The sequence below is a fragment of the Chlorocebus sabaeus genome, chromosome X (genome assembly GCF_047675955.1).
Source record: "Chlorocebus sabaeus isolate Y175 chromosome X, mChlSab1.0.hap1, whole genome shotgun sequence".
NCBI lineage: Eukaryota > Metazoa > Chordata > Mammalia > Primates > Cercopithecidae > Chlorocebus > Chlorocebus sabaeus.
Window position 1 is genome coordinate 139135299 of NC_132933.1, and position 22156 is coordinate 139157454.

General features: G+C 39.8%; 1 protein-coding gene across 3 annotated transcripts in view; it reads right to left on the reverse strand.

Annotated features, from left to right (window-relative positions):
* The window catches only part of OFD1 (OFD1 centriole and centriolar satellite protein), a 34311-nt gene that overhangs the window by 185 nt on the left and 11970 nt on the right, over positions 1–22156 (reverse strand). For 2 of the 3 annotated variants that reach the window (XM_037986349.2, XM_073013865.1), the window contains exons 8-22: positions 21835–22008; positions 19251–19357; positions 17408–17527; positions 15356–15429; positions 13865–13956; positions 12369–12558; positions 11293–11423; positions 10632–10743; positions 8348–8956; positions 7855–7981; positions 6612–6712; positions 5191–5301; positions 1772–1929; positions 832–1002; positions 260–327 (exon numbers count right to left, since the gene is read on the reverse strand). In XM_037986349.2, coding sequence (XP_037842277.1) covers positions 260–327; positions 832–1002; positions 1772–1929; positions 5191–5301; positions 6612–6712; positions 7855–7981; positions 8348–8956; positions 10632–10743; positions 11293–11423; positions 12369–12558; positions 13865–13956; positions 15356–15429; positions 17408–17527; positions 19251–19357; positions 21835–22008 — 2345 coding nt within the window. Of the gene's footprint in view, positions 1–259; positions 328–831; positions 1003–1771; positions 1930–5190; positions 5302–6611; positions 6713–7854; positions 7982–8347; positions 8957–10631; positions 10744–11292; positions 11424–12368; positions 12559–13864; positions 13957–15355; positions 15430–17407; positions 17528–19250; positions 19358–21834; positions 22009–22156 lie in introns of those variants that run through there. The other variant, XM_073013866.1, reaches the window with a different exon arrangement.

Genomic DNA, 22156 nt, shown 5'->3' on the forward strand with positions numbered 1-22156 from the left:
ATGTAAAAATTTGTGTCAAGTTTATTTGCTATCTTCATAATGTTCTCAATTCCTTCCCTGGGGGGTTTCTGCCCTAGCTTACAATTTATATCAGGATCAATTTCACAAGTTAAAAAACTCAGTCGTTTTTATAGTCAGTAATTTTGACTGATTCAATAACTTCTTACAGGCAATCTCAAACATCTAACCGTTTCTCTTGGCTGACAAAATGAGCAATTAACAGTTTGTGTATGAAACAGTATGTAGGGAAAACAGGTACCTTTCAACTTTGTCACTAGATTGCAGCGTGTCCACTAGGGAGCCTTCTTGGACCATCTTTTTTGAGCTCTGATTACATGGAGGGGGTGGAAAATTTTGAAATTAGATATGCATTAATTTTATGAAAAACTTTTCTCTAAGAACCATTTTTGAAATATATATGTAATTTAAAAGTCTAAAAAAGAGGTGACTTTTAAACATGAAATTTAGCAAGCACATCAAAATAAACTATAGGGTATGCATTTAACACCCATATTACTACAGACTTACATAAAATATTAATGTCAGTACTAATGCATTTGTTATATGATAGATCTTTTCTTCCTTGTTCTTAATGAGCCACCCCAACTTTTAAAACCTCTTAAATCTTTTACCTTAAGCAAAAAAGCTATGAGTTTTTGTCAAAAGAGTAGAATATTTAAAAGACTCAAGGTTCCATTTGAACTTTGGATTTTCTATACTTTTCACCTTTTTGTCTTCAATTGAGAAGATGGATTCCCATCCCAAGAAGTTAAACCACGGAAGCCCTGGATGTCCCACACCCACAGATTGCCCTGTCCATGGCACTGGCACCTTATCTGCTGACTGCTGGTCTTGCTCCTGCTGGATGATTTTCATGTATTTCTCTAAAGGATTTTCACTGTGAGCAGATTTGTCTTTCATTTCTTGATTACTCATTTCTAATTCATTTTCCATTTCTAATTCATTTTCCATTTCAATCTTCAGTGATTCTTCAATCATCCTCTATAAAATAGGCACCAAAACAGAAAATACACAAATATATTTGTAAAACTTTATGTATTTTAAAAATGCACTAATATTAATCCCGATCCTTGAAGTACAGCCTCTGTGCCAGAGGACTAATTTTTAATTAAAATTGAAGTCATTGCTATCATCAAAGGAAGACAAATATGTCATCTCAAGGAAGGTATTAATTGGCAAGTGTCCTGTGCTTTAGACTTGAATTAACCAGAAGTCCAAGGAACATTCATATGTTAGAGTAATTAAAGCAAGACTTAGCAGGCATGTTAAGTGGACAGAGTAATCCATCTGCTAGGACCAGAATCAGGACACAGAAGGCAAGAAGAGAACTAGAGGAAGGAGGGAGGGAATGTGTGCCCCTGGAAGCAACCATGGACTGGCAGCCATCTCCTCCCTTGGGTTCTAGTCCCAGCTAGCTGACACTGACAGCCTCTTCTTTAAACCCTGTTTTCAAAGCAAAGTTCTGCAGCAAAGCACAGTCTACCTTTTTTACAGGCTTGTTTTAAGGATCAGATGAGAATGTACAAAAATCACCTTCAAAAACCATCCTTTACTACAAAACTCCTAAGCTGCACATTCTGTGCAGCCTTTCTCACCGTCTGTAAGACAAGGAGAGGACAGGGATGCCTTTTAAGGCACCTGCCGTTCCTCTGACTTTGTACACCAATTGACTCCCCTCCCTGAGCTCAATGTACTTACGAAAGGTGTACAACGGAGCAACCAGTACAGAAAATCAAGTCATACTTATTACCCTTTCCTGATACAGTTTTTCTAGTTCTCTTCGTTCCCTTTCTAAAACTTCTTGTAGATTACTCTGCCTTCTTTCTTCTCTCTGCCTTCGTTCTTTCACTTGCTGTTCCCGTATTTTTTCTTCTTCTTTTTGTTCTTCAATTTGTTTCTGATCTACACCTAATAGGACAGAAAATAAAGAGTAGCTTCCAGTATCAGACTGTTCAAATGAATGCAGGACCAGTCTGCAGAAGCCCTTGCCAAGACCCACGGAGACTCTGCTTGGCTTTTAGTTGACTCTGTGACCTGCTTCAAGTCACTGTTTCATTTTCACTCACTTCAAGCCCCCAACCCCACTCCTTGAACTGCACCCTACTTCACTTGGCTAAGACAAATAACAAGTCATCCTCACCATGACCAACTCCAATTGTCCTCCCTCCATGTCACATGCTCTAATCCTCTTCACAGATCTCCTTCCTCCTTTCCAAGGCAAACCCTGCATTTCTGCCTCTGCCTTTGATTGTAATCCCTCCCCTATCTTTAGGACCCTGACTGAGCCATTAATCCCTATTTCTGTACATAGTAGTTTTAGAAGTCTTACTCCCATAAAGATGCTCAAGTCTGTCCTACCCCAACAAAACAGAACAGAAATCACACCACTGCCCTCCCCCCGGCCATTCCAGCCATCTCACTGCTCATTCCCCACTTCCTCCAAACTGACGGCAGCCCTTCCTTGGGTTTTAGCAATCACTTGTATATGGATCATTTCCATATCTTTTCCTCTACTCCTGATCTCTCTCCCTAGCCTCGCGTCCACATTTCTGATAGTTCCCTGTCATCCGCATGTGGAAACCCCACAGCACCAGCTTTGTCCTGAGCATGATCGTCCCAGTCCTTCGATCATGCTCTTTCTACCCTCCAACCACTCAGCCACCAGCGCTTGCAGGTTCATACTCCCTGTCCTGTGGCTGCAACAGGGGCCCTTCTCACCATCTTCCTGGACTACTGAAACAGCCCAGTCAAGGCTCTCCCTGAAGCCAGTCTCTGCCTTCCAACAACCTGTGGTCATCTGCACCAGTCATTTCCTGACAGGAAGATGTGGATCTGCTGTGTGTGCAGCATCTCCACTCTGAGAGTCCAATGCCATGGTAGTCCAGGCTCTGACAATCTGCCCTTTTCCTTCCAGATTGATTTCCTACATCACCACCAACTTTGTACTAGAAATATTTCATCTGTACCAACCCACTCACTGGGGCCTGGCCATGGCTGTATCTTCCTTGCTCAGCATTCACCTTCACTGTCTCCTCAGTCTGTAGCACTCCCTTGCTCTCACAAAGTCTGAAATGCTGTTCAAGACCCAACTGAAATGCCACCTCCTCCTTATTCCTGAAGTGACAAGTAACCACTCCAGCATCTTACTTGCAGGATATCTTGTACCTGCTTTGTCAAAAACTACACATACTTGTTTCTTCCACTTCTATTCCTTCCAGGCAAGGCCCATATTTTAATTACTTGTCTGTTCTCTCTGCATCTTGGCACAGGTCCCTACATCTCAAAAGTTTTAATTAGACCCCAATCCCAGAGACAATTATGCTGACCTTTCTCTTCTGGCTCTGACCCATAACCTACATTTTTTTTTTTTTTAACCAAAGCAATGCTAATAAGCAGAAAAATTCATAGGTTCAGCAGAGGACTTTGAACCTTTTTGCTGTGCCTTGTTCTAAAGCGATCAGCAGGAACTGAGTTTTACCAATAGGAGAGAAGCAACACAGTTTCTTCTCTCTCTCCCCGCATCTCTTCTGAATCCTTCTCATGAAATTAAAATACCAGAGGAGATAGTTGATCATTTCCACAGGCAGAAATGCAACTTCCTCCTTGCTAGAAGAAAAAATGGTTACTCCTAAACAAGATCGCTCTCTTATATGGAATAGTAATCTCAAAATAGGAATGTTGTTTAAGCACCAATTACAAAATAAAGAGGAAGAGTGAGCTGCTTCTCTGCTCTGGTGTGTATTTGGTAGCTGCAGCGTAGTATATAGAAACCTCTTGGACACAAGGGGAAAGAAAGGAAGTATGTCCACGGGGCACCTCTGAGACACCAGATTTCAGACTTTTTGAATTCCCTTTGTGCCCAGATAAAGAAGTGAAATGACAAATATAACAATTTCTCAATAACCAAAATGTCACTCACCATGCTGCTTAATAATTTTTAAAGTCAATATTATAATCTATGTTCCATCTCAGTGGCAGAACACCTAGTTACTCAGCTGATTTCCCTTATCCTATCACATTATTTGTATTCCCTCGCTCAGGTCTGTGCCAAATGGGTGCCTGTAGACACTCCCTCTTATGGCCGCGGCCCCTACTCCCCCTCCCTGCTGTGGTCCTGGGTGATGTCCTGCTGACTATCTGCCTCCCCTACTAGAAATCCAGGAAGGTGAGGGCTTGAGCTATAGGCTCAGCCCTGAGCAAAGTGCCCAGCAGAGAGAAGGCTCTAGATCAAGTCTCACTGAACGCTTTCCAAAGCAGATTTACTCTGGAATCAGCAAAATCAACCCTCTCAAAATCTCTTGCCTCTTTCAGTAATTTTATACGTTCCTGAGTACCATGACTAAAACCAAGAAACTGCTAACGGGTTTTGGGTATGATGTTTTTCCAATGTTTGGGAGGGACTAAGAGGTGGCTTTACTTGAGAAAATTCCTTTCAGCTTTGAGGATTAAACACTTGGTCCAAGAAGAAAAGGACCTAGCTGTTGGCTGAGCCCTGGAACAAAGCACAAAGCTCCCACGGCTCTCTTGCCATCTCCCTTCACCCCCAGTGAGGGAAGTAGGTAATCTGGAGAAGAGGAAAGAGGAAGTGGGCCAGACAAGAGAAGTCTGATGGCCAGTTTTCCTCTAGTGCTAAGCTAACTTGGTGTCATAGCTTTTCCAAAGATTGAAATACAAAGTTTTTCTGTCCTAATTTCTTATGACACAAAGGAAACAAGTAGATAGAAAAATAAATAATATTTAAATGTTACAATCACATTAAAGATATATGATAGGAGTTAATTATTACTTCAATTTTTCACCGTGATTTCCCAAAATGATAAGGTTCCCATGGAACAGTTTTTGTAGAAGAGTCTTGGGGAAAAGTCCAACTACTATTCCAGGCACTGAAGAGTTAATGAAAACACTTTTTAAGCAACTGGCCTGAGAAGCTAAATGAGAAGCCTTTTCTTCCAACGTGTCCTTTCCTCAGCACTGTCTTTATATGTTCACATGGGAATTACTTCAGAAATGTCGTTAACAATATAATGCCACTATAACTCCCCAACCCAAGATTTTGACTAATTTACACCTACAAGAAGACTTCAGTGATACATGAAATAATTCACAGAGCACACAGACTGGTATTTAGTATGCGACCCTGCTGACTGTTAGTTCAAAAAAAGAACTTACTTGGGTGCTGATATGAGAGGGGCACAGCAGCTGCAGCAGCATCCACATGCGGCATATCCCCGGCAGGAGAGAGCCCATCCATTTCCAACTGCCTTGGCCCATTCCCTGCAGCTGCATGAGGCACAAACAATTATCCCATGAGTCCTTAATAATAACACCAAGACAAAGAAGGGCAGTGCAGTGTGGGGGCAACTGACTGGAGAACGGGAACTGAAGCCAAAGTAACTGGGTGCGCCCTTTCCTAACAGGATTCCATGAAGTTCCCAACATAACCACTTGCCAACGTATTTGCTTGTAAGAGTGTTTTTGTACTTGAAAGAATTAACTTTGTTTACAAAATTAGATTCGTTACCCAACAGGAAAATCAACCCAGTGACAGTGAAGAATTCAATTGGCTTGCTGATAATCATTTGAATTCTATTAAACTATCAATGATTTAACACAAAGACTTTAACAAATATTCACAAAATTTACCAAGCCCTCTCATTTAACTGTTCAAAATATTACATTTTCAGATTTGAAGATGAAGTTTACAAGGCTAACCAACAGCTTATATACAAATATAAAGAAAGAACCTTAGAGATGATAGGCTCTACATGCTTATTTTACACTTACAAAGTGGCTACAAAGTGAGACAGTCTGAGGCAGAGCCATAGCCAGGACACGAGTTTCTGGACTCTTAATATTCTTTTATCTCCATTCTTTTACTAAAAATGAGGTTTTGTAAATCTGAGGCAATCAACAGAATCAGTAAATTTAGAAAATAACATCCTTACGCCAGGCACGGTGGCTCATGCCTGTAATCCCAGCACTTTGGGAGGCCGAGGCGGGCGGATCACTTGAGGTCAGGAGCTCAAGAGCAGCCTGGCCGATATGGTGAAACCTCATCTCTACTAAAAATACAAAACAACTAGCTGGGTGTGGTGGCGTGTGCCTGCAGTCCCAGCTACTCGGGAGGCTGAGGTAGATGAATTGCTTGGACCTGGGAGGAGGAGGGAGGTTGCAGTGAGCCAAGGTCGGACTACTATACTCTAGCCTGGGCAACAGAGACAGACTCCATCTCAAAAAAAATAAAAATAAACATTGTTGTACTCTATAAAAAGGTAAAAACAAATTAAGAAAAATCACTTATTTAAAATCTGATTATTTAAAATCTGATGTTAATAGTTCATTTATAAGCTAAAAAATTAGCTCAAACTCTGAAATTATTAGTCATACTGAAATTTTTAAAAAGTAAACAGACACACGCATGAAAATCTTCATGAGAGAAAAATGAGGTGATACATCTGTACTTGTGGTTGTATCACAAAATAATAATGACCCAATTTGTAACTGCTTTTTAAACCAATGGATACGTTTCACCAAAATTAAGCTTTCTAGATTTTCAACTTATAAAAACTGATACTTATATTTGAACTTACATTCAAAAGATGATTCAAATTCCTCATTATCCTTAAAAGCTAGCTTGTCCACATCTGAAAATTCACTTTTGTCTTGAAGTTCAGTTTGTCTTCGATAAAGACTAGATTGGAAGGATAAAATTCATGAATGTGAAGTTTTAATAATGGAAAACCAAAGAGCACAAGGTGACAAAAAGCCTTTTGTGACTCAAGAAAAGGCTCTACAAAATTCCTTTTCTCTTTGTCTTGTAAAGAATAGCTCCACCTCACTACCACCACTAGGCATTGTTCTCAGCAATTAATACCTGTTTACTCAGTTACTCCTTGTAACTATTTCATGCTGTGAAGTAGATACTACAGTTGTTAATAAAGAATAATGTTGTACTCTGAATGCTATTCCTAGGAAATAACCATAAAGCATTTCTGAAAAAAAATTCTGCATACTATCAGCATGAACCAGCTGAAGATGCAATACCACAACCTTGAGTGAGCAAAGTGCCCTAATTCAGCATATGTGTGTGTCTTATCCTTTTGGCTTATCACAAAAAAAAAAAAAAAAAAAAAAAGCTTTAGGACCATGACAGGCCCATGTGGCAGAGAACTACATTAACATGCAGATGCCCAGGCTGGAGCCCAGAACTAAGGAGTCAGTTCTCTCTGCTGTGGGGCCCAGGTATGGGTAGGAGTCTGCTCATCACTCAAATCACAGCCTGGCTGACCCAGTGGCCTGTTTCTAAAAACATCCACTCCTTCCTGTTTCAACAATCATACTCTACTCCAGAGCCCACTACCACGTTTGAATTTATTTCAATGATATGCAGGTCAGAACCTTATCTGTTTATATTTCAATGCCAAAATGACTTTTAAATGACTTTTTAATGATGTGTAAAATTGTTCCAACTTTAGAAATAACCTCCATTTGTTTGCTTTCAGATTGTGTACATTTGTTTTTTATCTTAATAAACCAAGTCTATTCACAGAACCAGGAAGATGCTTATTTACACCAGATTGCATGGTCCATATATCAAGTTTAGCAAATAAGCATTATTCACTTATTTGCTAAAAACAATCTTTTTCCCTCCAGGTAATTTAGATGCTTCTCAAAAATGACACATCATTTTGCAATCTGATTGCAAATTCTATACTGCCACATGATCTATAATAATTATCTCAAAAAAAAAAAAATCCCAGTAAAAAAAGTGAAGGCTGATACAGCAAATAACATGATTCAGCTGAAGCTAATCAATCAGAACATTATACTTACCCCACTTTCTGCTCCGTAGGGCTGGAGACGGGAGGGATGGAGAGGCTGTGCCTAGACTCAGTGGGTGATGGTAGGGGCATTCTGTCAGGACAAGGACTGGGGGAAACAACGTGTGATCTGCTCAGACCTAAGGTGCAGAAAGAACCAAGGAAAGAATATTACCAATTGCATGGAGAAGATACCAACGTGGTTTCTAAAGAGCTCTATTAGTTTGAAAATAAACTGTTATCCTCACAAAAAGCCAACTATGATGCATAAGATCCACAAAACTAATGATTCAAGCACTAAATTAAATTGCAGTGGCAATAATAAAATGCATGAAACCAACAGGCAGCAAAGGAACGGCGACTATCACTCTCTAAACAGTTCTGTGTGCCAAGCAAACACCAGACCTTGCCACTCTGGCCCAGTGACCCTCACAGCAACCCGTGTCGTGGGCAGGGTGGCTACCCAACTCCAGAGCACCCCACAACCCTTTGTGCGGGTGGCTTACCTTCTAGATACATTTCACTTTCGAGGCTTCTTTTTGCTTTTGGAAGGGGTGTGGAAGAGAGGCGTCTGGAGGAAGTGCCCCCGTGGAGCCTCGAGGCTGCACTGCCTGTCAGTGCTTCCAAGACGTCATTCCTTTCTTCTTTAAGTGTGCCCACTTGAGGCTGCTCAGAGACAACTCTGTCCTCTCCAAAGATATGTCTTTCCGGGGAACTCGAAGTAAGGTTTTTGAAGGCTTCCAGCAAGTGCAGAGATGGTGGGCTCTTTGCTGCTAGTGGGCTTTTGGCAGAGTTTTTAATGACTCTCCGATGGTAACTTCTGAAAGCCTTTTCCAAGCGTTCAGCCTCTTGCTGAAGCTCTTTGACCCTTGCCTTAGTATTGGCTACAAACTCAAGGTCAGAATCAGGGGAACTACCCTCCACCCATGCATTTGGATAATTTGTGATCCTTGATGCAACCATACGTGCTAGAACTTTTTCATGTTTAAAAGGACTGTTCAAGAAATCCCCACTTATCTCATCATTGCAAGGCACCATGTTGCCATTTATTAATCCATTGACAGAACGATCGATCACAGACTGCTTTGGATTGCAGTACACTTCATTCTCTAGGGCTGCAGGGTACAAAAAGCAAATTTCAGAAGTGAGTGAACAAGGCAGAGAAGAAAATATACTCGAGAATATTATTTTTTTGAAAAATGGAAGAAAGTAATAAGGACAAACTTGCACGTTAAAGTTTCTGAAGCCATGGTAATGATAACCACTAACATTTATTGAGAGCTTATTATACCACCTACAGCTTCGTATGTCTTTTGTAACACGATATAATTTCAGAATCCATTATGCACAATTTTGAAATCCACAAGGCTCTGAGAACTGAAAATTTATTCATAATTTATTTGGTGGCAAAGCCTAACCAGACTTGAACTCATTTGGCTGACAAGTTTGACCTGAACTGATGTAAACCCATTTATAATCTTTATTTATCCCAGCATGAATATCCATACAGTTGACTGCAAAATAATTAATGTGTTTTACTATAGGATGCTGTTCAGAACTCCTAGGGCTAGTGCAAAATCCACAGCATATGGCCTGAGTTTCATATAAGGAAGTGAGGACCTGCATTCACAACACCACTGTGGTCAAGGAACTCTCACTGTTCCGATTTTACAGATGGGGAAACTAAAGCTTACTGAGGCTGGGTCACACGGTTAGTAGGTCTAAGAGCTACTGGGCTTTCCTAATGCAAAGCCAGTGCGTGTGCCCTACTCTCCTGCAATGCCTCCCTGTGATGCTGCAAGAAAAAAGTTTGCCCTCGGCAACACATGCATGCGAAAGGGTTCTATCCTCATTCAACTATTTTTTATTGATAGGAGACTGCTATGACTTCAGCTGTGAGTAGTTTTGCAAACAGAATTGAAAGAAAATGAGGAACAGAAAAAAGTAGAAATGAGTAGAGATAAAAATAAAACAAGTGCTGGTAGAAGAGAGCAAGGAGCTGATAAGGAAAGAATGCAGGTGGGAACGAGGAAGGCTCAGACCTAGTTGAACTAGTAACACGTACGTACTTTCTTTGAGCTTGAAAGCAACTGAAGAAGAAAGTATCTAAACTTCAATATCCTTCTTACGAAGTAGGAAGGGGCAGAGATGCATCCACAGTGAAGACACAATAATAAAATGACACCAATAACCATTTCCTGAGTGTCTTTTATGTCCCAGGTACTGGACTGAAACCCATTTTATTTCATCTTTTTCATCATGGCTCAGTAGGTATTATTATCCTCATTACAAATGAGGAGATTGAGGCCCAAGGAAGTTAAAGTAACATGCCCAAGGTCAAACAACTTCAAAACTGGGGTCCAAAAGAAGAACAGTTCTCTGATGCTGAGGGCAATGTTCTTTTTGCTAAACCACCCTGCTTGTCCTGTATATTTATATATCTATCAAGGAATCTGTAAAACTACTGAATTGGTGTTAACATTGGGGTTACAAATAAAAAAGGAAATTCTAGAATGAATGTGGGGACTTCTATGTCACCACCATGCCTTTCCTATTGGGGCATGAGACTCTCCCAAGCCATGAGGCACCTATGAAGCAAATAACTTTTGCTGATGATCCAGATGGTATTACCAAAATGGATAGGGAGTTTTACTTCTAAGATGACACATATTTCTATGGCTTTTCCCCTAACACAATAATTAATATTCAATAAATTATGATCATTACATTTTCACAGACACCAGAAGCTTTATACACACAAAAATATTTATGGGTTAAAATGTCTCTAACCTGTCTGAGTTTGTTTCAGTTGCAATTTTAAATCGGCAACCTGAGTAGTTAACCTCTTTACAGAAGCTTTGTAACCCAGAATCTGGGCCTTCAGCTGTGCAGAATGCTCAATCTGAAAAGATTCAGAATAGGAAAAGAAATCCATGTAAAACAAATCACAGCTTGCTTCAAAAGGAAAAATTCTCTTATCATGTTTGTACTCTTTTTGTTCTGCCAATTTCAAGAAGCTTTACGACAGTAAACAAGAGGGTCCCTATTAAAAAAAAAAAAAACACAAGCAGAACAAACAAGTTTTTCACCATCTTTTTCAGTCATATCAAAGAACTCTAGGGCATGCAGGCAGAAATCAGAAGACACAGTGAATGTTTGTAATACTTCTCAGGGTGAGAATCGAGAGATAACAGTGGGTACCATCAGGCACTCAGAAAATTTTATATTTAGGTGAGTTTGCTTTCTTCTCCATTTTATTACTACTACGAATATAAAGTCATACTATCACTGCAAAATTTTCTCAGATGAGAAAGGATACCTTTAGCATATTTGGGAGAGTAATGTTTGATGTTAAAATAAATCTGATTTACACTAGTATGACTTGTGCCAAGTTTACATATCTATGAAGTGTACTGGCATCACACTAGAACTGAAGAAGAGCAATACTCACTTCATCTTGCAGTTGTTTATGCAGAGCTTGCCTGCGGCTTTCGAACTCCTCATGCTCAACCACTATAGCCTTTTCAGCTTTCCGTAGTTCTTTCTGAAAGACTGCAAGTTCAGGAGCCGGCTGAGCTAGGCCTAACAAGGTAAAAAAAATCCTAGTCATTACCAACCTTAAGTTATTTCACTTAACAAAAATTGTTAAAGGGGTTTTAAAGTGTTCCTTTGCTTTGTACTCACGCAATAAATATGATAATAAGTCTATTAAATGAGCTCAGAGCAATCCTGACTCTCAAATTTCACAACAAAAGAATTTAGTGCATGTTAATGCAAACTTTATTACCCTTGGAGCCCTACTCCAAGTAAAAGAACTCTTTCAAATCCTCAAATTAACCTGAAAGCCTGTTTCTCTCCTCTACCATGCACAGAAGGAGCTCTCTCTCTGGTCTAACTGTTGATGACAGCCCTGGGATCCAATATGATCTGGGCATCTGACAGCAGCAGTTGGGATCCAAACAGAAGGCAGATGGCTGTCACAGTCAAGGTCATCTAAGAACCCTTTAATAAAGGTTGACTTATTCAGGGTATGCACAAAGGATGGTGGAGTTCCCTGGGCTAGTAACAGAGCCACACTGTTAGTGCTCCTTGGGCCTTGAGAATCAGGGGAGGGAGAAATTCTCAGCACTGGAGAGAGGGAGGTGGTGCAGAGCACCTGGAAGAGGTCATCACAGGCACTATGACCTCACTTGGCCATGAGGCAGTGGCCAGCCTAGGGCTACTGTATGTAGAGGCTGGTGTCCCCACTGGCCACCAGTGAGAGGGCAAGGGAAGCCTTGATACCACCACCTAAAGCAGGTTTGCAGAGTTTAATGCAAGAATCTTAATTTTATAAATTTAATTTAATCCAAGAACTAAATTTATACAATTTAATCCAAGAATATAAATTTAATCCAAGAATCTTAATTTTATAAATCTTCCCAATTTAAGCCCCCCACCTTATACAAGTACAAAGCATAATTTTATAATACTGACCTAATACAAGTTACTAAAACATGCAAGTCAGAAAAAAAGAAAAATACATACGGTTTAGGAGACGCAAGTTTTCATTTCTACTCTCTTCCAGTTGTTGTTTAAGTAATTTATTTTGTGCCAGAAGCTCCAGTTTCTCTTCTTTTAGTAGTGAATAATCACTCATCTCTTTAACCTTTTCATTCAGCATATGGTTTTGTTTCGTTATTGCCAAAGACTGTGCTTTGACAGACTCTAATTCAAGCTAAAATTCAAAAAAGAAAATTTACATTTGAATAATGACTTTACAGTACTGCAAAAGTAAAAGCTGGTAGGCTCCTTTAAGCATGGTGTCACAATTTAATTAAGGTCACTGGACAGAAGTCTGACTCTCTGCAGTAAGACTCTAACTACAATAACGAAAATTATCTTCTGCCCTACAGTTGAGGCAGAAGTTTTATAGGTCACCATCCCATGAAGCAAGTCCTTCTAAGATTATCATCCCATTTTCCAGAGGCAACCAAGAACCCAACAACAATCACCTATCATAGCAATATATATTTTTTAAATATGAAAAGGTAAGATAAAAATGGCTGGGCATGGTGGTTCACGCTTGTAATCGCAGCACTTTGGGAGGCTGAGGCAAGAGGATTGCTTGAGCTCAGGAGACCACCCTGGGCAACATGGCGAAACCCCATCTCTACTAAAAATACAAAAATTAGCTGGGCGTGGTAGCACGTGGCTGTAATCCCAGCTACTCAGGAGGCTGAGACATGAGAATCACTTGAACCTGGGAGGTGGAAGTTGGTTGCAGTGAACCAAGATCACACCACTGCACTCCAGCCTGGGCGAAAGAACAAGACTCTGTCTAGAAAGAAAGAAAGATTCTGTAACATGTTGTGAAGTGCTTCCCTTTTCTTAGTATAATATATACCATATTTGAGTACAAAAGCCTACAAAGTTCTCACATAAGTCAAAGTTGCTAAAATAAATTTTATATACAAAATATGTTGTAAGTACCTAAAGTTCCAGCTTCATCCTTCAGACAGCAAGCACATGAATGAATAGAAAAGTAAAGAAGCAATGATATGTGAAAAATGCACCTCATTTTGTTTTAATCTGTAAGATAACAATGTAATGACAGGAATTTTTTACCTGCTGCTGATGGAAGGAGAACAGGCTGATGTAGAAACTAACAGTAATGGCCACCCGCTAAGAACTAGGCACGTAAGTTAGCTTACTGAATTCCCTCAACAACCCTATAATGTGGAAAACATCTTAGTTTACAGCTTAGGAACCTGCAGTCACAGAACTTCCCTAGTGACACACAATCAGTTAGAGACACAGACAGGATTTAAGCAGGACTCCAGGACCCAAAGCTCTATCTACGCTTTCCTATGTGACATTGATTGAAATTAAGAACTGTTGAATTAACTTCAGCCATCACCTTCTTAGCCATATAAATGGCAGTTGAAACACCTCAAGAGGATGACTTAGGATAAATTATGTATGACTAAAATTTCATATATTGCTTAAAATCTATTTCAAAAACCAATATGCTTAACAATTACCTCAAGTTCTTTCACACGATTTACAGATTGATTGAGTTCCTCCTTTTTTGAATTAATAGCTGTGAGCTCCTCTTGCAAATGAACAGCTTTTTCTGAAAAAAGAGCCCACCAATTAAACACCATAATGTTTTCCCAGTGAATACAAAAGCCATTTAATATTTACGGCCAGTATGTCAGACCTAATGACCACTATTTCACAATCCAAATAGCAGAGGTAGGGGGAAAGTAAGAAATAAACCCTATTACCCAACAGGTGATGTGAAGCTATAACTGTCATGTATGTGGTGAAATTCCACTTGCTACACATGCTAACCAGAGTTATACCATCTGCTCAAAGCACAGAGCCCTAATACCCACAGCTCTTAACTTCCTTGAAGACAAAGATCTGTCTGTTACTATATTGTAGTTAGTATTTTGTAGTTTTCACTTCATCTAACACAAGTCTATGTAGGTATATCATCAAACCATAATTTGTTATATACATAATGGTACTAATCCATAAAAGAAGTATTAGTCTCCACAAGATAGTAAAAGAGGCTGGGCACAATGGCTCATGCCTGTAATACCAGCACTTTGGGAGACCAAGGCAGGCGGATCACCTGAGGTCAGGAGTTCGAGACCAGCCTGGCCAACATGGTGAAACTCTGTCTCCACAAAATTTAGCAGGGCATGGTGGCGCACACCTGTAGTCCCAGCTACTTGGGAGGCTGAGGCACAAGAATCACTTGAACCCAGGAGGCGGAGGCTGTAGTGAGCCGAGATTGTGCCACTGTACTCCAGCCTGGGCAACAGAGCAAGACTCCATCTCTAAAACAAACAAAAAAAGACAGTAGCCACACATCGGGTATCTGGGTCAACATCAACTACCCAACCCTGGTTTACTCCCAAGAATCTACTTGAAATTTCCACCAAAACTTCAACTTCTTGTTGCAGCAATTTCCTAGAAATACATTGAAATGTAAAACATCTGAAGATTGAAAAATTATTCAACTTCCATAGTCTCAGGCCAATGTACACAAGAGTTCAGAAGGTTATACATCAAGTAAAAACACTGTAAAGCATAAAAATACATTAGAAGCAAAAGAAATAAGAAACTAGGTCACAGGGGACAGAGAAGTTGAAGTTTTCCGTAAGTGAAAAATAAAGTCTCTCATGGTTAGGAGTAATACGTACTTGATGGCAGTAAGTTGCTGCTACTTTCCTGACAATTGCAGATTTATCAAAATATATGAAATAAAGTTGGATAAAATATCCATGATAAATCACTGGCCTTTGTGAATATACAAATTATTAAACATGAAGGTTTCTCAAAAGGCAGTGAAGACAATGATTTTTTTTTTAATTTATAAAATTAAAATTACAAAAATGTAATTTTGTAGAAACAATGAAGTGTAAGCTATATTTTTTAGAATATGGAACAGGCCCAACTTGGGAAGCTAATAACCTACAGCAGAACTGAAAAATACAGCTTATTTCCCCCCCAAACATCACCTTTATTCTTCCTTTCATCTTCAATCAGTCGATTAGTTCTAATGATGTAGTCATCCTTCAGTTCAAGTTGATACCTGAGAATCAGAATGACTAAATATGAGCTCCTCAGTCATTTTTCTGGAAAGACTGTTATCAGTGCAGGAACTTATCTATGGCACAGGAGCACCTGAGGGCGCTGAACATGACAATGTGTAAACTTCAAAGTCCTCAATACTAAAGCCAGGGATATGACCTCTGAACATAAAATGCCCAGTAAAACCCTTCCTCGATCCTATAAACTGGGTCCCAAAACTCAATCACACAAGATGAAGGGTCATATTATCATAAGGTTATTTACTGAAAACAATCACTTTTCAGTTGGTCTCAATCGACACAAAGAACAAAGGGGTAAATTAAATTTACACAGCACACAACAGACTCAATCCCAAATGATAATCAGACAGTCACTTCCAATCCACCTGTACCATCTGCCCACCCCCAACCAAGGTAAGAACTTTTGTGCTCAGGGACTAAGCGCAGTCCTGAGAGCCAACCGCCAAGGGCATTATACCCGGATTAGCAATACCAAAAGGCACATTTTCACCGTTTCACTTCCCTTTCCCAGCTGTTACCATCTGCCCTTTTGGTTCCAAAAGGAAATAGAAGCACTCCTGTGGTGAAGAGCCTCCAAACTCCAACACCTGCCAAAGTCATATGAGGATTCCCAAAGCCAGACAAACACCATGCAGCCTGTGGAAGCTGTCACAATGATACTAAACAGTTCACTAGCTCCCTAACTATGTAAAATTAACACACATACTTTAATTCATTTATTCCTAAAAATTCAGCAACTACAGACACTTCCATTTTAGCTATTTTAGTACAGAAACTGACATAGAAGGTGTGGGTAAAATACATCATTTCAAAATCAATAAAAAAGCTGCCATATTTTTAAAAAATAGAATTTGTTTAAAGGATAACTTCAAGAAACCTTTGCAATACTATGTAATGGAATATCAATGACAAATTGAGGAAGGCAATAAAAAAGGCCAAATAAGAAATGCCCAGACCACCTAAGCTGAATCATTTCCTCGCGACACATTTACAGTAAATATTAACTAAGCACTTTTTATGTGCCACATGCTTTCCCACACACTGAAGAGAAATGTTACCACATGGGCATAATATCGTAGCACTGAGATGTTATTCACTGATACACAAAACTCAGACTACAGAAAAGCCAAAGTAACCATAGTTGTCCATATTTTCCTTTCTCTGTATCACTTTTTGCTTCACATAGTTAATTTTAGCTCTTTTGATTCTGGCTTTGCTGAATCTTGAAGAAATACGAGGCACATGTTCACTGACAAATACTATGACCATTAGTGCAATTTATATATGGTTAGATACCCCCATCCTTGGGGCTGTATGAGTGAGGCAGAGAAAAAGATAATTAAAAGTGGTTATAATTCCAATTTTACAGCTTATCAACTATGCAAGCTGAGCAAGTCACAAGGTGTACTGAAAATTAAAGCAAATCACAGCCCGCAATAAATGCCAGAGAAGCCATAAGCAGCACAGAGGATGTGCATCTTTATACGTTTTTTTTTTTTTTTTTTTTTTTTTTGAGATGGATTCTTGCTGTCACCCAGGCTAGTACAGTGCAGTAGCACAATTTCAGCTCACTGCAACCTCTGCCTCCTGGGTTCAAGTGAATCCCCAGTAGCTGGGATTACAAGCACTCACCACCACACCCGGCTAATTTTTGTGTTTTTAGTAGAGATGGGGTTTCACCATGTTGGCCAGGCTGGTCTTGAACTCCTGACCTCAGGTGATCCGCCCACCTCAGCCTCCCAGAGTGCTGGGATTACAGGCATGAGCCACCACACCTGGCCCTTGTATTTTAAAAACTATCCTAACTTAAATGCAGGAAAGGATTGACTGTATTGATAAAACTATGTATTTTTTTTTCCAAACACTAAAGTTTGCCTAAGTTACAGACTACTTCGTCAGTTTTTGTTTCTACCAACTTAATTTAAACATATCAGTTATTTAAAAATGCTTAACAATTACTTTAGAAGTTCATTCTTGAGCTTTCGGTCATAGGTCTCCTCAAAATTCTTTATATTCTGCTCCCGTCTCCTAAGTGTCTCAGTTATGCTTTTATGTTTTTCTTCCTGGAGCTTCTGGTTCCTGAAATTAGCAAAAATATAAAAAGTAAATAAACTACCATAGCGGAGCTAACAAATTTAGGAAAAAAATCACATGTGTCTAGTTCAACAGACTAAAACTGCTACATGATATCACTATTGGGAAGTAGAAAGAAAGAGCCAGAAGTCCTCAGTGTATTTTATGAACTGACCTAGTTACAGCGCATTGAAACTAGCAGGACTGACTATGGCTTTGGGCTGAGGGGAGTGGGAGAGTCTCAAGAGGGAAGTGGTTTCTCACAGAAGATAAACACTTAAACAATGGTTATAGGTGATAAACGGCCAAAATCAATCCTGGGATGAAAGAATATTATTAGTTACAAAGTAACAAGTAAGTGTACTTACGTGCTTGAATCTTCTGTAATACTGTTTCTAACTGTGGGATTTAATTAATTAGTCCATATATACTCAAGATAGAATATTTGTTTTTGTCATTTAATGACCAATCAGCTTTAGCCAAGTGTGGTGGCCCGCACCTATAATCCCAGTTTTTCAGAAGGCTGAAGCAGGAGGATCGCTTGATCCCAAGTGTTTGAGACCAGCCTGGGCAATACAGACAGACCCTGTGTCTTAAAAACAAAACAAAACAAACAAAAAACCCTATTGATTAAATACTGAAAAAAGTACCAAAAGAGAGGGCAAAAGATAGATGGATCAATCAGGGCTTCCAAATACTGAAGAATAGAATGGTCTTCATAGTGAGACTTTAAATCAACCATAGCACCAACTCCTTAGCCAGGGAGGTAGGTTTGCAGGTAGTGAGATCCAGTCCTCCTGAGAAGTGCTACAAAATGCTGACTAGTCCAAGAACAGGTAAAGGCTCTAGGTATTAGCTCCCTCTGCTGGTAACCTGGAAAGTCATGGAGAGGTAAACTACATTTATTTAGTTTATACGCTAAGGAGGGAACAAGAGTAGAGAAAATGGAGGTAAAGGTATGATGAACTTTCTCTGCCCCGATTTTGTGCTTATTTCTCTCTCTTGATCAATCTGCCTTTTCATTATTGCCAAAAAGAGAGTAAGGTAGACAGAGAGTTGAAATTAAACAAATTAAGCCTATAGAAGTGAGAAAAAACATTAATGAAGATGGAGACAAATTATTTAACGAACTAAGATTCCTGGAGTATCTATGGGTGTCAATAGCAGATTCCCAAAGGAAAAGAAGGCTTACTGCACAAACTATGGACAGGTGAGCTTGCTGTCAATCCCAGGTAAGATCTGAGGGATGAAACATTTGTGAGCACTCAGAAAAAGTGAATAACACAAAGAAATAGTTTCACCAAATACAAGTCAAGTCGGACCACCATACTTCCTTTTCTGAGCACACAGCTGGTAAAAGCTGTAGGCCTGGATATATGGAATTCAGTTACTATACATACACACACGGAACTATCAGATCTGAGGGACTGAATGTAACTGCAAAACATACGATCTGTTCCAGTATTAACAGCTTCTCCAAATTATCTATCTGGTCTTACTGTACCCTGATGATAGCATCTCATTGGTCTTTTCATCTTAATGTTTAATATTTCAAAAGCAAAACCCTAGTGTTTGTTCCTCTTAATTTGTACCTTCTAATGCTAGGTGATATCCCCTTTACAAACAAGAACTCTACTTGGCAATGAACATTAGAATATTTAGACATATATTTAATAATTCTTTTTAATCTCATCACTCTGAATATCCAAAATGAACATGCATTACTTACAATTCAAAAGCTTCAACTCTTTGCTTCAGCTCTGCTTCTCTTCCTCTTAGCAAATCCATATCTTTTAGTAAAAGCTGCCTTTGAGCATAAATTTCTTTTGTTTCAATCTGTATAGAAAAGCATTAATTTTTAGCAAGCAAGCTAATGAAAGCAAAACAGATTTGAATGAATATACTGCTTCCTAAATTCCAAAAAGCAAAGTACAGACATTTAGGATAACAATTTCACCTTCAAGAGATTCCAACTCAAGGTATGCTTTTTGCTTATTCTAGTTGCATAAAAATTTACTCCCCCAATGACTGTTAAACTACCATTACCCTATAGTCCTAACATGCCATGTGTAATTTATGCTATTTAGTTCTTTAACATCTCTCAGTCCCTTATCTAAAAAAAAAAAAAATTTTTTTTGAGACAGGGTCTCACTCTGTTGCACAGGCTGGAGTGCAGTGGGGTGATCCTGGCTCACTGCAACCTCTGCCTCCCAAGCTCAAGGGTTCCTCCCACCTCAGCCTACTGAGTAGCTGCAGGCACTACAGACACACACCACCAAGTCGGGCTGATGTTTTGTATTTTTGTAGAGATGGGGTTTTGCCACGCTGCCCAGGCTGGTCTTGAACTTCTGGGCTCAAGTGATATGCTTTGCCTTGGCCTCCCAAAGTGATGGGACTACAAGCATGAGCCACCAAACCTGGAGCCCTTACCTAAATTTTGGCAAGTTCCCCAGGAAGAAAAATTAAACAAAATGTGCATTCAGCAACAAAACTCCAAAAGAATTGAACCCCCATAGTTTTTAGTGGTGGTGCTGTCTGAATGTTTCAGTTCGTGGGTCATTCTGACTCAGAGTTAGCAAGCTCATATGAACTCCTAAAAGAACGGGCCATCCTTTCATTTGTGTGTTCACAGAGAAAGAATTTACTAACTACCCACGACATGTCAAGCAGCATACTGGAAACTGGATATAAAAAGGTAGACAGATACAGTCCTCATCTCTAAAGACCTCACAATTTAGTCAAGGAGTGAGAAACAATCACACTAAGATGTGATGATTTTGTAACTGAAGTACATAGAGAGTGATGCAGGAACAAGGCCTAAATGAGTCGCTCAGTGGGAGTCAGGGAAGGCATTACCCAGGTGACATCCAAGCTGGGTCTTGAAAGACGGTATGGTTTTATCAGGGAAAGAAGGGGATGGACAGTCCAGGTGAGGGAATAACGATATGGTGCTTTTTATGAGGATGACAATCTTCTTCAAAGCTTTCAGATAATCAGAGTTAAACAAACAGGGATCTAGTCAGTCACCTATCTTGAAGATGGAGTTATTAGTCTAAACACAATCTAATCATCTCAAAGATATGTGCTTCCAACATTCATTTTTATAGCTGAAGCAAGCCCAATTCCCAGAAATCCTATACAAAATTTTAGAGGGGGTGCCCTTAGCATTATACAACCAGGTCTTATTGAGAAGCCCCAAGCAAGAGTGGACACTAGGGGGAAGCATTCCTACTTTCAACATCTGACAGCAGTAGTTCTGGATGTATGTTGGAAATAGTGCGGTAAATCTAGTTTGGTCTAAGACACGCCCTTGGGAAAGGAATATGATCTTAAAGGAGTAGATCCAATCCCGCTTGCCAACATGGACTCCCTCTCACTCTTCACCCTCTCCGTCTCCTGTCCAGTTACTTTCTGGGGTGATAAGATCAAATGGTCACATGGATGACCCTTGCGGCCCTGGTGACTCCTTTACCCCAGGGACCTTCATCCTTGCTCATTTCCATGGCTCTCTCCAATGGCAGCATACTGCATTTGGTTTCTAGTCTCCACCTGAAACCTCATCCTGCAATTCTATATTCTTGGACCATCCTTATTCTTCCAACTACCAGTCTCTCTAGATCGAGTCCTTGATCACTGACACTGCCACTCAACCCTCCCTTTCCCCCAGAAGCCACCTGCCCTCTCCTCTGCTTCCCTTCACTACCCAAGAGAGCCCCAGAATCTTCAATTAAATAGACTGCCTTTCTCTAGTCAAATAAATTAGACTCTGAAAAGCTCCACTTCCAAAGCATCTCCATTTTTCCACCCACACTGAAAGGGGCAGAAAGAGATACTTACAAATCCTCCTCAGAACTAGAACAGAAAACTCACCTACAAGCACATGGGTTGATCTCTCTCAATTCCAGGCTCCCCCAACCACAGCTGAGCCCTCAATACAGGTGATCAGTCCTCTCTGCTTTAAAGGGCTGTTCTTCCCTTATCCACAGGAGCTACTCTGCACCTCCAATCTGCTCCTAAAACCCGAGATCTAACCCTCTAATCTGCCTGAGGAGATGGAGGTTATTTAGGGTATGTTTCTCATAATCCCAACTTGATTGTTCACCTCCACAGTTCTTCCCTTTCCACCAGTCTCAGAGGAAGCAAATTTGTGTATCCTTTTCAAGGCCCATCCTTCTGTTTGCACTCTTGGCCCCAGTCCCTATTGCTCTTCTGGGGCCTTGTTCCATCAATTGTACCATCCTGTTCCTGGATCTTGAGCCAACCTACTAATAGCTGCAGGAAATAGCCACACATAAAATATTTGTAAATACCACCTCTTGGTGCTTTTGAATTCTTTCAAGGGTACTCTTTTCCCGAAGAACGAGGGCTTCAGATTTTGCTTGACAGGCTTTCTCAAAATCAATCTGGAACATGGCTAATTCCTTCTCATACTTTTTTTTCGCTTCCATTTTAATTTTTGCTATCTCGGTATCTTTAAAAAACTTCAACTGCAAATTGATCACAAAAATTAAAAGTACTATTATACTATAAAAAAAAGGAACAAGTTCTCTCTTTACATCTAGATTTAACATTAATGCTCTGCCCAAATATATTTATTTCATCTTTAGTTTTATTTCATTTATTTTATTTGATTCA